Raw genomic sequence first — 15,110 nt, 5'->3', positions numbered from 1 at the left:
TGGGTGGGTGGGTGGGTGGGTGAGTGAGTGAGTGGGTGAGTGAGTGAGTGGGTGAGTGGGTGAGTGAGTGAGTGAGTGGGTGGGTGGGTGAGTGGGTGAGTGAGTGAGTGGGTGAGTGAGTGAGTGGGTGAGTGGGTGAGTGAGTGAGTGGGTGGGTGGGTGGGTGAGTGAGTGAGTGGGTGAGTGAGTGAGTGAGTGGGTGGGTGGGTGGGTGAGTGGGTGAGTGAGTGAGTGGGTGAGTGGGTGAGTGAGTGAGTGAGTGGGTGGGTGGGTGGGTGAGTGAGTGAGTGAGTGGGTGAGTGAGTGAGTGAGTGGGTGAGTGAGTGGGTGAGTGGGTGAGTGAGTGGGTGGGTGGGTGAGTGGGTGAGTGAGTGGGTGAGTGGGTGGGTGGGTGAGTGAGTGGGTGAGTGAGTGGGTGGGTGAGTGGGTGAGTGAGTGGGTGAGTGAGTGGGTGAGTGAGTGGGTGAGTGAGTAGGTGGGTGAGAGGGTGGGTGAGTGGGTGAGTGAGTGAGTGAGTGGGTGAGTGAGAGGGTGAGTGGGTGGGTGAGTGGGTGAGTGAGTGAGTGGGTGGGTGGGTGAGTGAGTGGGTGGGTGGGTGGGTGAGTGAGTGAGTGGGTGAGTGAGTGAGTGGGTGAGTGGGTGAGTGAGTGAGTGGGTGGGTGGGTGGGTGAGTGAGTGAGTGGGTGAGTGAGTGAGTGAGTGGGTGGGTGGGTGAGTGGGTGAGTGAGTGAGTGGGTGAGTGGGTGAGTGAGTGAGTGAGTGGGTGGGTGGGTGGGTGAGTGAGTGAGTGGGTGAGTGAGTGAGTGAGTGGGTGAGTGAGTGGGTGAGTGGGTGAGTGAGTGGGTGGGTGGGTGGGTGAGTGAGTGGGTGGGTGGGTGGGTGAGTGAGTGAGTGGGTGAGTGAGTGAGTGGGTGAGTGGGTGAGTGAGTGAGTGGGTGGGTGGGTGGGTGAGTGAGTGAGTGGGTGAGTGAGTGAGTGAGTGGGTGGGTGGGTGAGTGGGTGAGTGAGTGAGTGGGTGAGTGGGTGAGTGAGTGAGTGAGTGGGTGGGTGGGTGGGTGAGTGAGTGAGTGGGTGAGTGAGTGAGTGAGTGGGTGAGTGGGTGGGTGGGTGAGTGGGTGAGTGAGTGGGTGAGTGAGTGGGTGAGTGAGTGGGTCAGTGAGTGAGTGGGTGAGTGGGTGAGTGAGTGGGTGAGTGAGTGGGTGAGTGAGTGGGTGAGTGAGTTGGTGAGTGAGTTGGTGAGTGAGTTGGTGAGTGGTAAGTTGGTGAGTGAGCTGGTGAGTGAGCTGGTGAGTTGGTGAGTGAGTTGGTGAGTGAGTTGGTGAGCTGGTGAGTGAGTTGGTGAGTGAGTTGGTGAGTGAGTAAGTTGGTGAGTTGGTGAGTGAGTTGGTGAGTGGTAAGTTGGTGAGTGAGCTGGTGAGTGAGCTGGTGAGTTGGTGAGTGAGTGGGTGAGTGGGTGAGTGAGTTGGTGAGTGAGTTGGTGAGTTGGTGAGTGAGTTGGTGAGTGAGTTGGTGAGTGAGTTGGTGAGTGAGTTGGTGAGTGAGTGGGTGAGTGAGTTGGTGAGTGAGTTGGTGAGTAGTAAGTTGGTGAGTGAGTTGGTGAGTGAGTTGGTGAGTGAGTTGGTGAGTGAGTTGGTGAGTGAGTTGGTGAGTGAGTTGGTGAGTGAGTTGGTGAGTGAGTTGGTGAGTGAGTGGGTGAGTGAGTTGGTGAGTGAGTTGGTGAGTAGTAAGTTGGTGAGTGAGTTGGTGAGTGAGTTGGTGAGTGAGTTGGTGAGTGAGTTGGTGAGTGAGTTGGTGAGTGAGTTGGTGAGTGAGTTGGTGAGTGAGTGGGTGAGTGAGTTGGTGAGTGAGTTGGTGAGTAGTAAGTTGGTGAGTGAGTTGGTGAGTGAGTGAGTTGGTGAGTGAGTTGGTGAGTGAGTAAGTTGGTGAGTGAGTTGGTGAGCTGGTTAGTGAGTTGGTGAGTGAGTTGGTGAGTGAGTGGGTGAGTTGGTGAGTGAGTTGGTGAGCTGGTTAGTGCGTTGGTGAGTGAGTTGGTGAGTGAGTGGGTGAGTTGGTGAGTGAGTTGGTGAGTGAGTGAGCTGGTGAGTGAGTTGGTGAGTGAGTTGGTGAGTGAGCTGGTTAGTGAGTTGGTGAGTGAGTTGGTGAGTGAGTAGTAAGTTGGTGAGTGAGTTGGTGAGTGAGTGAGCTGGTGAGTGAGTTGGTGAGTGAGTTGGTGAGTGAGCTGGTGAGTGAGTTGGTGAGTGAGTTGGTAAGCTGGTGAGTGAGTTGGTAAGCTGGTGAGTGAGCTGGTGAGCTGGTGAGTGAGTTGGTGAGCTGGTGAGTGAGTTGGTGAGTGAGTTGGTGAGTGAGTGGGTGAGTAAGTTGGTGAGTGAGCTGGTGAGTGAGTTGGTGAGTGAGTTGGTGAGTGAGTGGGTGAGTTGGTGAGTGAGTTGGTGAGTGAGCTGGTGAGTGAGTTGGTGAGTGAGTTGGTGAGTTGGTGAGTGAGTTGGTGAGTGAGTTGGTGAGTGAGCTGGTGAGTGAGTTGGTGAGTGAGTTGGTGAGTGAGTTGGTGAGTAAGTTGGTGAGTAGTAAGTTGGTGAGTGAGTTGGTGAGTTGGTGAGTGAGTTGGTGAGTGAGTTGGTGAGTGGTAAGTTGGTGAGTGAGCTGGTGAGTGAGTGGGTGAGTTGGTGAGTGAGTTGGTGAGTGAGTGGGTGAGTTGGTGAGTGAGTTGGTGAGTGAGTGGGTGAGTTGGTGAGTGAGTTGGTGAGTGAGTTGGTGAGTGAGTTGGTGAGTGAGTTGGTGAGTGAGTTGGTGAGTGAGCTGGTGAGTTGGTGAGTGAGTTGGTGAATGAGTTGGTGAGTGAGTTGGTGAGTGGTAAGTTGGTGAGTGAGCTGGTGAGTAAGTTGGTGAGTTGGTGAGTGAGTTGGTGAGTGAGTTGGTGAGCTGGTGAGTGAGTTGGTGAGTGAGTAAGTTGGTGAGCTGGTGAGTGAGTTGGTGAGTGAGTTGGTGAGTGAGCTGGTGAGTGAGTTGGTGAGTGAGTTGGTGAGTGAGTTGGTGAGTGAGTTGGTGAGTTGGTGAGTGAGTTGGTGAGTGAGTTGGTGAGTTGGTGAGTGAGTAGGTGAGTGAGTTGGTGAGTTGGTGAGTGAGTTGGTGAGTGGGTGAGTGAGTTGGTGAGCTGGTGAGTGAGCTGGTGAGTGAGTTGGTGAGTGAGTAGGTGAGTGAGTGAGTTGGTGAGTGAGTTGGTGAGTGAGTTGGTGAGTAGTAAGTTGGTGAGTGAGTTGGTGAGTGAGTTGGTGAGTGAGTTGGTGAGTGAGTTGGTGAGTGGTTGAGTGAGTGAGTTGGTGAGTGAGTTGGTGAGTGAGTTGGTGATTGAGTTGGTGAGCTGGTGAGTGAGTTGGTGAGTAGTAAGTTGGTGAGTGAGTTGGTGAGCTGGTGAGTGAGTTGGTGAGTGAGTTGGTGAGCTGGTGAGTGAGTTGGTGAGTGAGTGGGTGAGTGAGTGGGTGAGTGAGTTGGTGAGTGAGCTGGTGAGTGAGTTGGTGAGTGAGTTGGTGAGTAGTGAGTGGGTGAGTGAGTTGGTGAGCTGGTGAGTGAGTTGGTGAGCTGGTGAGTGAGTTGGTGAGTGAGTTGGTGAGCTGGTGAGTGAGTTGGTGAGTGAGTTGGTGAGCTGGTGAGTGAGTTGGTGAGTAGTAAGTTGGTGAGTGAGTTGGTGAGCTGGTGAGTGAGTTGGTGAGTGAGTTGGTGAGCTGGTGAGTGAGTTGGTGAGTAGTAAGTTGGTGAGTGAGTTGGTGAGCTGGTGAGTGAGTTGGTGAGTGAGTGGGTGAGTGAGTGGGTGAGTGAGTTGGTGAGTGAGCTGGTGAGTGAGTTGGTGAGTGAGTTGGTGAGTAGTGAGTGGGTGAGTGAGTTGGTGAGCTGGTGAGTGAGCTGGTGAGTAAGTTGGTGAGTAGTAAGTTGGTGAGTGAGCTGGTGAGTGAGTTGGTGAGTGAGCTGGTGAGTGAGTTGGTGAGTGAGTTGGTGAGTGAGTTGGTGAGTGAGTTGGTGAGTGAGTTGGTGAGCTGGTGAGTGAGTTGGTGAGTGAGCTGGTGAGTGAGCTGGTGAGTGAGTGAGTGAGTGGGTGAGTGAGTGGGTGGGTGAGTGAGTGGGTGAGAGAGAGAGAGAGTGAGTGGGTGAGTGAGTGAGTGAGTAGTAAGTTGGTGAGTGAGCTGGTGAGTGAGTTGGTGAGTAGTAAGTTGGTGAGTGAGTTGGTGAGTTGGTGAGTGAGTTGGTGAGTGAGTTGGTGAGTGAGTTGGTGAGTAGTAAGTTGGTGAGTGAGTTGGTGAGTTGGTGAGTGAGTTGGTGAGTAAGTTGGTGAGTGAGTTGGTGAGTTGGTGAGTGAGTTGGTAAGTGAGCTGGTGAGTGAGTTGGTGAGTGACTTGGTGAGTGAGTTGGTGAGTGAGTTGGTGAGTGAGTTGGTGAGTTGGTGAGTGACTTGGTGAGTGAGTTGGTGAGTGACTTGGTGAGTGAGCTGGTGAGTGAGTTGGTGAGTGAGTTGGTGAGTGAGCTGGTGAGTGAGTTGGTGAGTGAGTTGGTGAGTAGTGAGTGGGTGAGTGAGTTGGTGAGCTGGTGAGTGAGTTGGTGAGCTGGTGAGTGAGTTGGTGAGTGAGTTGGTGAGTGAGTGGGTGGGTGAGTGAGTGGGTGAGAGAGAGAGAGAGAGTGAGTGGGTGAGTGAGTGAGTGAGTGGGTGAGTGAGCTGGTGAGTGAGTTGGTGAGTAGTAAGTTGGTGAGTGAGTTGGTGAGTGAGTTGGTGAGTAGTAAGTTGGTGAGTGAGTTGGTGAGTTGGTGAGTGAGTTGGTGAGTGAGCTGGTGAGTGAGTGGGTGAGTTGGTGAGTGAGTTGGTGAGTAAGCTGGTGAGTGAGTGGGTGAGTGTGTTGGTGAGTGAGTTGGTGAGTGAGTGGGTGGGTGAGTGAGTAAGCTGGTGAGTGAGTGGGTGAGTGAGTTGGTGAGTTGGTGAGTGAGTTGGTGAGTGAGCTCGTGAGTGAGTGGGTGGGTGAGTAAGTTGGTGAGTGAGTTGGTGAGTTGGTGAGTGAGTTGGTGAGTTGGTGAGTGAGTTGGTGAGTGAGCTGGTGAGTGGTTGAGTGAGTGAGTTGGTGAGTGAGTTGGTGAGTGAGTTGGTGAGTGAGTTGGTGAGTGAGTTGGTGAGTTGGTGAGTGAGTGAGTGAGTGGGTGAGTGAGTGGGTGAGTTGGTGAGTGAGTTGGTGAGTGGGTGAGTGAGTGAGTGAGTTGGTGAGTGAGTTGGTGAGTAGTAAGTTGGTGAGTGAGTTGGTGAGTGAGTTGGTGAGTTGGTGAGTGAGTTGGTGAGTAGTAAGTTGGTGAGTGAGTTGGTGAGTGAGTGAGTGAGTTGGTGAGTGAGTTGGTGAGTAGTGAGTTGGTGAGTAGTGAGTTGGTGAGTGAGTTGGTGAGTAAGTTGGTGAGTAGTGAGTTGGTGAGTAGTGAGTTGGTGAGTAGTAAGTTGGTGAGTTTGCTCCTCACCTGGCCCGCAGGGAAGTACTTCAGCCAGGCTTCCAAGTGCCGAGCATAGAGCCCCGGATACAAACAGCGATTACGCAACACCACCACCTCAGCTGGTGGTGGTGGTGGTGGTGATGGTGGTGGTGGTGGTGATGGTGGTGGTGGTGGTGATGTGGCTGTGATGATCTCGTAGAAGGAGTGGTTCAAAGCGGCTGGGTCGTTATGAGCCTTCTGATGCTGTGGGGAGGGAGAGGGGGAGAGGTGAGTGGGTGGGTGGGTGGGTGGGTGGGTGAGTGTGTGAGTGGGTGGGTGAGTGAGTGAGTGAGTGGGTGAGTGAGTGGGTGAGTGAGTGGGTGGGTGGGTGAGTGGGTGGGTGAGTGTGTGAGTGGGTGGGTGAGTGAGTGAGTGAGTGGGTGAGTGAGTGGGTGAGTGAGTGGGTGAGTGGGTGAGTCGGTGGGTGAGTGAGTGAGTGGGTGAGTGAGTGGGTGAGTGGGTGAGTCGGTGGGTGAGTGAGTGAGTATCTAGCTAGCTGAGTGACTGAGTGAGTAAGTGAGTGAGTGACTGAGTGACTGAGTGAGTGACTGAGTGAGTAGCTAGCTAGCTGAGTGACTGAGTGAGTGAGTGAGTGACTGAGTGAGTAGCTAGCTAGCTGAGTGACTGAGTGAGTAAGTGAGTGACTGACTGAGTGAGTATCTAGCTAGCTGAGTGACTGAGTGAGTGAGTGAGTGAGTGACTGAGTGAGTGACTGAGTGATTAGCTAGCTAGCTGAGTGACTGAGTGAGTATCTAGCTAGCTGAGTGACTGAGTGAGTAAGTGAGTGAGTGACTGAGTGAGTATCTATCTAGCTGAGTGACTGAGTGAGTAAGTGAGTGACTGACTGAGTGAGTATCTAGCTAGCTGAGTGACTGAGTGAGTGAGTGAGTGACTGAGTGAGTGACTGAGTGAGTATCTAGCTAGCTGAGTGACTGAGTGAGTGAGTGAGTGACTGACTGAGTGAGTATCTAGCTAGCTGAGTGACTGAGTGAGTAAGTGAGTGAGTGACTGAGTGAGTATCTAGCTAGCTGAGTGACTGAGTGAGTGAGTGAGTGACTGAGTGAGTATCTAGCTAGCTGAGTGACTGAGTGAGTAAGTGAGTGAGTGACTGAGTGAGTATCTAGCTAGCTGAGTGACTGAGTGAGTGAGTGAGTGACTGAGTGAGTGACTGAGTGATTAGCTAGCTAGCTGAGTGACTGAGTGAGTGAGTGAGTGACTGACTGAGTGAGTATCTATCTAGCTGAGTGACTGAGTGAGTAAGTGAGTGAGTGACTGAGTGAGTATCTAGCTAGCTGAGTGACTGAGTGAGTAAGTGAGTGAGTGACTGAGTGATTAGCTAGCTAGCTGAGTGAGTACCTGACTGAGTGAGTGAGTAAGTATCTGAGTGAGTGAGTAAGTATCTGAGTGAGTGAGTAAGTATCTGAGTGAGTGAGTGACTGAGTGACTGAGTGAGTACCTGACTGAGTGAGTACCTGAGTCAGTGACTGAGTGAGTACCTGAGTCAGTGACTGAGTGAGTACTTGAGTCAGTGACTGAGTGAGCACCTGACTGACTGAGTGTGTGACTGAGTGAGTAGCTAGCTAGCTAGCTGAGTGAGTGAGTACCTGAGTGAGTACCTGACTGACTGAGTGTGTGACTGAGTGAGTAGCTAGCTAGCTGAGTGAGTGACTGAGTGACTGAGTGAGTAGCTAGCTAGCTGAGTGAGTGACTGAGTGACTGAGTGAGTAGCTAGCTAGCTGAGTGACTGAGTGAGTAGCTAGCTAGCTGAGTGACTGAGTGAGTAGCTAGCTAGCTAGCTGAGTGACTGAGTGAGTGACTGAGTGAGTGAGTGAGTGACTGAGTGAGTGAGTGAGTCACTGAGTGAGTAGCTAGCTAGCTGAGTGACTGAGTGAGTGACTGAGTGAGTGAGTGAGTAGCTAGCTAGCTGAGTGAGTGACTGAGTGAGTGAGTGAGTGACTGAGTGAGTAGCTAGCTAGCTAGCTGAGTGACTGAGTGAGTGACTGAGTGAGTGAGTGACTGAGTGAGTAGCTAGCTAGCTGAGTGAGTGACTGAGTGAGTGAGTGAGTGACTGAGTGAGTGACTGAGTGAGTATCTAGCTAGCTGAGTGACTGAGTGAGTGAGTGAGTGACTGACTGAGTGAGTATCTAGCTAGCTGAGTGACTGAGTGAGTAAGTGAGTGAGTGACTGAGTGAGTATCTAGCTAGCTGAGTGACTGAGTGAGTGAGTGAGTGACTGAGTGAGTATCTAGCTAGCTGAGTGACTGAGTGAGTAAGTGAGTGAGTGACTGAGTGAGTATCTAGCTAGCTGAGTGACTGAGTGAGTGAGTGAGTGACTGAGTGAGTGACTGAGTGATTAGCTAGCTAGCTGAGTGACTGAGTGAGTGAGTGAGTGACTGACTGAGTGAGTATCTATCTAGCTGAGTGACTGAGTGAGTAAGTGAGTGAGTGACTGAGTGAGTATCTAGCTAGCTGAGTGACTGAGTGAGTAAGTGAGTGAGTGACTGAGTGATTAGCTAGCTAGCTGAGTGAGTACCTGACTGAGTGAGTGAGTAAGTATCTGAGTGAGTGAGTAAGTATCTGAGTGAGTGAGTAAGTATCTGAGTGAGTGAGTGACTGAGTGACTGAGTGAGTACCTGACTGAGTGAGTACCTGAGTCAGTGACTGAGTGAGTACCTGAGTCAGTGACTGAGTGAGTACTTGAGTCAGTGACTGAGTGAGCACCTGACTGACTGAGTGTGTGACTGAGTGAGTAGCTAGCTAGCTAGCTGAGTGAGTGAGTACCTGAGTGAGTACCTGACTGACTGAGTGTGTGACTGAGTGAGTAGCTAGCTAGCTGAGTGAGTGACTGAGTGACTGAGTGAGTAGCTAGCTAGCTGAGTGAGTGACTGAGTGACTGAGTGAGTAGCTAGCTAGCTGAGTGACTGAGTGAGTAGCTAGCTAGCTGAGTGACTGAGTGAGTAGCTAGCTAGCTAGCTGAGTGACTGAGTGAGTGACTGAGTGAGTGAGTGAGTGACTGAGTGAGTGAGTGAGTCACTGAGTGAGTAGCTAGCTAGCTGAGTGACTGAGTGAGTGACTGAGTGAGTGAGTGAGTAGCTAGCTAGCTGAGTGAGTGACTGAGTGAGTGAGTGAGTGACTGAGTGAGTAGCTAGCTAGCTAGCTGAGTGACTGAGTGAGTGACTGAGTGAGTGAGTGACTGAGTGAGTAGCTAGCTAGCTGAGTGAGTGACTGAGTGAGTGAGTGACTGAGTGAGTGAGTGGAGTGACTGAGTGAGTGAGTGACTGAGTGAGTACCTGACTGAGTGAGTGAGTGAGTAGCTAGCTAGCTGAGTGACTGAGTGAGTAGCTAGCTAGCTAGCTGAGTGACTGAGTGAGTGACTGAGTGAGTGAGTGACTGAGTGAGTGACTGAGTGAGTGAGTGACTGAGTGAGTGACTGAGTGAGTGAGTGACTGAGTGAGTGAGTGAGTGACTGAGTGACTGAGTGAGTAGCTAGCTAGCTGAGTGACTGAGTGAGTAGCTAGCTAGCTAGCTGAGTGACTGAGTGAGTGACTGAGTGACTGAGTGAGTGACTGACTGAGTGAGTGAGTGTGTGAGTGAGTGAGTGACTGAGTGATTGACTGAGTGAGTGAGTAGCTAGCTAGCTGAGTGACTGAATGACTGAGTGAGTGAGTGAGTGACTGAGTGAGTAGCTAGCTAGCTGAGTGACTGAGTGACTGAGTGAGTAGCTAGCTAGCTGAGTGACTGACTGACTGAGTGAGTACCTGAGTGAGTACCTGACTGAGTGAGTGAGTACCTGACTGAGTGAGTAGCTAGCTAGCTGAGTACCTGACTGAGTGAGTGAGTGAGTACCTGACTGAGTGAGTGAGTACCTGAGTGAGTACCTGACTGAGTGAGTACCTGGTACCAGGAGTATGCCCGTAGCCCCGGCGGGGTAAGGAGCGTGATGAGACGGGCGAGTGGAATCAGTGAGTGGAGTCTGTGACTGAGTGAGTAGCTAGCTAGCTAGCTGAGTGACTGAGTGAGTAGCTAGCTAGCTGAGTACCTGACTGACTGACTGAGTGAGTGAGTGAGTGACTGAGTGAGTAGCTAGCTAGCTGAGTGACTGAGTGAGTAGCTAGCTAGCTAGCTGAGTGACTGAGTGACTGAGTGAGTAGCTAGCTAGCTGAGTGACTAAGTGAGTGACTGACTGAGTCACTGAGTGAGTAGCTAGCTAGCTAGCTGAGTGAGTGAGTGACTGAGTGAGTAGCTAGCTAGCTAGCTGAGTGACTGAGTGAGTAGCTAGCTAGCTGAGTACCTGACTGACTGAGTGACTGAGTGAGTAGCTAGCTAGCTGAGTGAGTGAGTGCGTGACTGAGTGACTGACTGAGTGACTGAGTGACTGAGTGAGTAGCTAGCTAGCTGAGTACCTGACTGAGTGAGTGAGTACCTGGCTGAGTGACTGACTGAGTGAGTGACTGAGTGACTGAGTGAGTAGCTAGCTAGCTGAGTGAGTGAGTGACTGAGTGAGTAGCTAGCTAGCTGAGTGACTGAGTGAGTAGCTAGCTAGCTGAGTGAGTACCTGACTGAGTGACTGACTGAGTGAGTACCTGAGTGAGTACCTGACTGAGTGAGTGAGTACCTGGTACCAGGAGTAGGCCCGTAGCCCCGGCGGGGTAAGGAGCGTGATGAGACGGGCGAGTGGAATCAGTGAGTGGAGTCTGTGACTGAGTGAGTAGCTAGCTAGCTGAGTGAGTGAGTGACTGAGTGAGTAGCTAGCTAGCTGAGTGAGTGAGTGACTGAGTGAGTAGCTAGCTAGCTGAGTGAGTGACTGAGTGAGTAGCTAGCTAGCTGAGTGACTGAGTGAGTGAGTGAGTGACTGAGTGAGTAGCTAGCTAGCTGAGTGACTGAGTGAGTAGCTAGCTAGCTGAGTGACTGAGTGAGTAGCTAGCTAGCTGAGTACCTGACTGACTGAGTGAGTACCTGACTGAGTGAGTACCTGGTACCAGGAGTAGCCCCGGCGGTGTAAGGAGCATGATGAGACGGGCGAGTGGAAGCAGTGAGTGGGTGACTGAGTGAGTGACTGAGTGACTGAGTGAGTAGCTAGCTAGCTGAGTGACTGAGTGACTGAGTGACTAGCTAGCTAGCTGAGTGACTGAGTGAGTAGCTAGCTAGCTGAGTGAGTGAGTGACTGAGTGAGTAGCTAGCTAGCTGAGTGACTGAGTGACTGAGTGAGTAGCTAGCTAGCTAGTTGAGTGACTGAGTGAGTAGCTAGCTAGCTGAGTGACTGAGTGAGTAGCTAGCTAGCTGAGTGAGTGAGTGACTGAGTGAGTAGCTAGCTAGCTGAGTGAGTGACTGAGTGACTGAGTGAGTAGCTAGCTAGCTGAGTGAGTGAGTGAGTGACTGAGTGAGTAGCTAGCTAGCTAGCTGAGTGACTGAGTGAGTAGCTAGCTAGCTGAGTACCTGACTGACTGACTGAGTGACTGAGTGAGTACCTGACTGAGTGAGTGACTGAGTGACTGAGTGAGTAGCTAGCTGAGTGAGTGAGTGAGTGACTGAGTGAGTAGCTAGCTAGCTGAGTGAGTGAGTCACTGAGTGAGTAGCTAGCTAGCTGAGTACCTGACTGAGTGAGTGAATACCTGGCTGAGTGACTGAGTGAGTGAGTACCTGGCTGAGTGAGTACCTGGTACCAGGAGTATGCCCGTAGCCCCGGCGGGGTAAGGAGCGTGATGAGACGGGCGAGTGGAATCAGTGCGTGGAGTCTGTGAGTGAGTGAGTGACTGAGTGAGTAGCTAGCTAGCTGAGTGACTGAGTGAGTAGCTAGCTAGCTGAGTGACTGAGTGAGTAGCTAGCTAGCTGAGTGACTGAGTGAGTAGCTAGCTAGCTGAGTGAGTGAGTCACTGAGTGAGTAGCTAGCTAGCTGAGTGAGTGAGTCACTGAGTGAGTAGCTAGCTAGCTGAGTGACTGAGTGAGTGAGTGACTGAGTGAGTAGCTAGCTAGCTGAGTGACTGAGTGAGTGAGTACCTGAGTGAGTAGCTAGCTAGCTGAGTCACTGAGTGAGTAGCTAGCTAGCTGAGTACCTGACTGACTGAGTGAGTACCTGAGTGAGTGACTGAGTGAGTGAGTACCTGACTGAGTGAGTACCTGGTACCAGGAGTATGCCCGTAGCCCTGGTGGTGTAAGGAGCGTGATGAGACGGGCGAGTGGAATCAGTGAGTGGAGTCTGTGACTGAGTGAGTGACTCAGTGAGTGACTGAGTGAGTAGCTAGCTAGGTGAGTGACTGAGTGAGTAGCTAGCTAGCTGAGTGAGTGAGTGACTGAGTGAGTAGCTAGCTAGCTAGCTGAGTGACTGAGTGAGTCACTGAGTGAGTAGCTAGCTAGCTGAGTGACTGAGTGAGTAGCTAGCTAGCTGAGTACCTGACTGACTGACTGAGTGACTGAGTGAGTACCTGAGTGAGTAGCTAGCTAGCTGAGTGAGTACCTGGTACCAGGAGTAGGCCCGTAGCCCCGGCGGGGTAAGGAGCGTGATGAGACGGGCGAGTGGAATCAGTGCGTGGAGTCTCCGTGAGTGAGTGAGTGACTCAGTGAGTAGCTAGCTAGCTGAGTGAGTGACTGAGTGAGTAGCTAGCTAGCTGAGTGAGTGACTGAGTGAGTAGCTAGCTAGCTGAGTGAGTGAGTGAGTAGCTAGCTAGCTGAGTGAGTGAGTGAGTAGCTAGCTAGCTAGCTGAGTGAGTGAGTGAGTAGCTAGCTAGCTAGTTGAGTGACTCAGTGAGTAGCTAGCTAGCTGAGTGAGTGACTGAGTGAGTAGCTAGCTAGCTGAGTGAGTGACTGAGTGAGTAGCTAGCTAGCTGAGTGAGTGAGTGACTGAGTGAGTGACTGAGTGACTGAGTGAGTGAGTGAGTGACTCAGTGAGTAGCTAGCTAGCTGAGTGAGTGACTGAGTGAGTAGCTAGCTAGCTGAGTGAGTGAGTGACTGAGTGAGTGACTGAGTGACTGAGTGAGTAGCTAGCTAGCTGAGTGAGTGACTGAGTGACTGAGTGAGTGACTGAGTGACTGAGTGAGTAGCTAGCTAGCTGAGTGAGTGACTGAGTGAGTAGCTAGCTAGCTGAGTGAGTGAGTGACTGAGTGAGTAGCTAGCTAGCTGAGTGAGTGAGTGACTGAGTGAGTAGCTAGCTAGCTGAGTGAGTGAGTGACTGAGTGAGTAGCTAGCTAGCTGAGTGAGTGAGTGACTGAGTGAGTAGCTAGCTAGCTGAGTGACTGAGTGACTGAGTGAGTAGCTAGCTAGCTGAGTGAGTGAGTGACTGAGTGAGTGACTGAGTGACTGAGTGAGTGAGTGAGTGACTCAGTGAGTAGCTAGCTAGCTGAGTGAGTGACTGAGTGAGTAGCTAGCTAGCTGAGTGAGTGAGTGACTGAGTGAGTGACTGAGTGACTGAGTGAGTAGCTAGCTAGCTGAGTGAGTGACTGAGTGACTGAGTGAGTGACTGAGTGACTGAGTGAGTAGCTAGCTAGCTGAGTGAGTGACTGAGTGAGTAGCTAGCTAGCTGAGTGAGTGAGTGACTGAGTGAGTAGCTAGCTAGCTGAGTGAGTGAGTGACTGAGTGAGTAGCTAGCTAGCTGAGTGAGTGAGTGACTGAGTGAGTAGCTAGCTAGCTGAGTGAGTGAGTGACTGAGTGAGTAGCTAGCTAGCTGAGTGACTGAGTGACTGAGTGAGTAGCTAGCTAGCTGAGTGAGTGACTGAGTGACTGAGTGAGAAGCTAGCTAGCTGAGTGAGTGAGTGAGTGACTGAGTGAGTAGCTAGCTAGCTAGCTGAGTGACTGAGTGAGTAGCTAGCTAGCTGAGTACCTGACTGACTGACTGAGTGACTGAGTGAGTACCTGACTGAGTGAGTGAGTGAGTACCTGGTACCAGGAGTATGCCCGTAGCCCTGGTGGTGTAAGGAGCGTGATGAGACGGGCGAGTGGAATCAGTGCGTGGAGTCTCCGTGGGCTCAGCTCGGAGTCAAAGTAGTTGGCACTTTTGTCGGTGAGGAAATCGCTAGACGATACGTTAGACGGAGAGGGGTAGAAATCCATGTACCTGGGGTGAGGAGGGGGAGTGGTGAGGGGTGGTGGTGAGCAGGGGTGGTGAGTCAGCCACTCACCTATCGGATCGTTCGCTCGCTCACTCACTCGCTCGCTCACTCACTCACTCACCTACTCAGTCACTCACTCACTCAGTGAGTAGGTGAGTGAGTGAGTGAGTGGGTGAGTGAGTGAGTGAGTGGGTGAGTGAGTGAGTGAGTGGGTGAGTGGGTGAGTGGGTGAGTGAGTAGGTGAGTGAGTGAGTGAGTAGGTGAGTGAGTGAGTGAGTGGGTGAGTGGGTGAGTGAGTGAGTGGGTGAGTGAGTAGGTGAGTGAGTGAGTGAGTGGGTGAGTGAGTGAGTGAGTGGGTGAGTGGGTGAGTGAGTGAGTAGGTGAGTAGGTGAGTGAGTAGGTGAGTAGGTGAGTGAGTGAGTGAGTAGGTGAGTGAGTGAGTGAGTGGGTGAGTGAGTGAGTGAGTGAGTGGGTGAGTGGGTGAGTGAGTGAGTGGGTGAGTGAGTGTACCTGGGGTGAGGAGGGGGAGTGGTGAGGGGTGGTGGTGAGCAGGGGTGGTGAGTCAGCCACTCACCTATCGGATCGTTTGCTCGCTCACTCACTCGCTCGCTCACTCGCTCACTCACCTACTCACTCAGTGAGTGGGTGAGTGAGTGAGTGGGTGAGTGAGTAGGTGAGTGAGTGAGTGAGTGGGTGGGTGAGTGAGTGAGTGAGCAGGTGAGTAGGCGAGTGAGTGAGTGAGTGAGTGGGTGGGTGGGTGAGTGAGTGGGTGAGTGGGTGAGTGAGTGAGTGGGTGAGTGAGTGAGTGAGTGGGTGAGTGGGTGAGTGAGTAGGTGAGTAGGTGAGTGAGTAGGTGAGTAGGTGAGTGAGTGAGTGAGTAGGTGAGTGAGTGAGTGGGTGGGTGAGTGAGTGGGTGAGTGGGTGAGTGAGTGAGTGGGTGAGTGAGTGAGTGAGTGGGTGAGTGGGTGAGTGAGTAGGTGAGTAGGTGAGTGAGTAGGTGAGTAGGTGAGTGAGTGAGTGAGTAGGTGAGTGAGTGAGTGAGTGGGTGGGTGAGTGAGTGGGTGAGTGGGTGAGTGAGTGAGTGGGTGAGTGAGTGTACCTGGGGTGAGGGGTGGTGGTGAGGAAGAGGGGTGGTGAGCAGGGGTGGTGAGTCAGCCACTCACCTATCGGATCGTTCGTTCGCTCGCTCACTCGCTCGCTCACTCACTCACCTACTCAGTCACCCACTCACTCACCCGCTCACTCAGTGAGTGGGTGAGTGAGTGGGTGAGTGAGTGAGTGGGTGAGTGAGTGAGTGAGTGGGTGAGTGAGTGAGTGAGTGGGTGAGTAGGTGAGTGAGTGGGTGAGTGAGTGTACCTGGGGTGAGGGGTGGTGGTGAGGAGGAGGGGTGGTGAGCAGGGGTGGTGAGTCAGCCACTCACCTATCGGATCGATCGCTCGCTCACTCACTCGCTAGCTCACTCACTCACTCACCTACTCACTCAGTGAGTGGGTGAATGAGTGAGTGAGTGGGTGAGTGAGTGGGTGAGTGGGTGAGTGAGTGGGTGAGTGAGTGAGTAGGTGAGTGAGTGAGTGGG

At 52.3% G+C, this 15,110-nt stretch overlaps 1 protein-coding gene across 5 annotated transcripts in view; it reads right to left on the bottom strand.

Annotated features, from left to right (window-relative positions):
- LOC116937933 (bifunctional heparan sulfate N-deacetylase/N-sulfotransferase 2-like) overlaps positions 1-15,110 on the bottom strand; it is a 90,740-nt gene that overhangs the window by 20,526 nt on the left and 55,104 nt on the right. For all 5 annotated transcript variants that reach the window (XM_076063825.1, XM_076063823.1, XM_076063822.1 and 2 more), the window contains 2 exons: positions 13,362-13,539; positions 5,482-5,697 (listed from right to left, as the gene is read on the bottom strand). In XM_076063825.1, the coding sequence (XP_075919940.1) occupies positions 5,482-5,697; positions 13,362-13,539 (394 nt within the window). The remainder of the gene's footprint in view (positions 1-5,481; positions 5,698-13,361; positions 13,540-15,110) is intronic.

This window comes from Petromyzon marinus, unplaced genomic scaffold (genome assembly GCF_048934315.1).
Source record: "Petromyzon marinus isolate PM22_M1 ecotype Great Lakes invasive population unplaced genomic scaffold, UKy_Petmar_22M1.pri1.0 PM_Scaffold_199, whole genome shotgun sequence".
NCBI lineage: Eukaryota > Metazoa > Chordata > Hyperoartia > Petromyzontiformes > Petromyzontidae > Petromyzon > Petromyzon marinus.
Note: the sequence above shows the minus strand (reverse complement) of the source record. Positions and strands in the feature narration are given on the sequence as shown.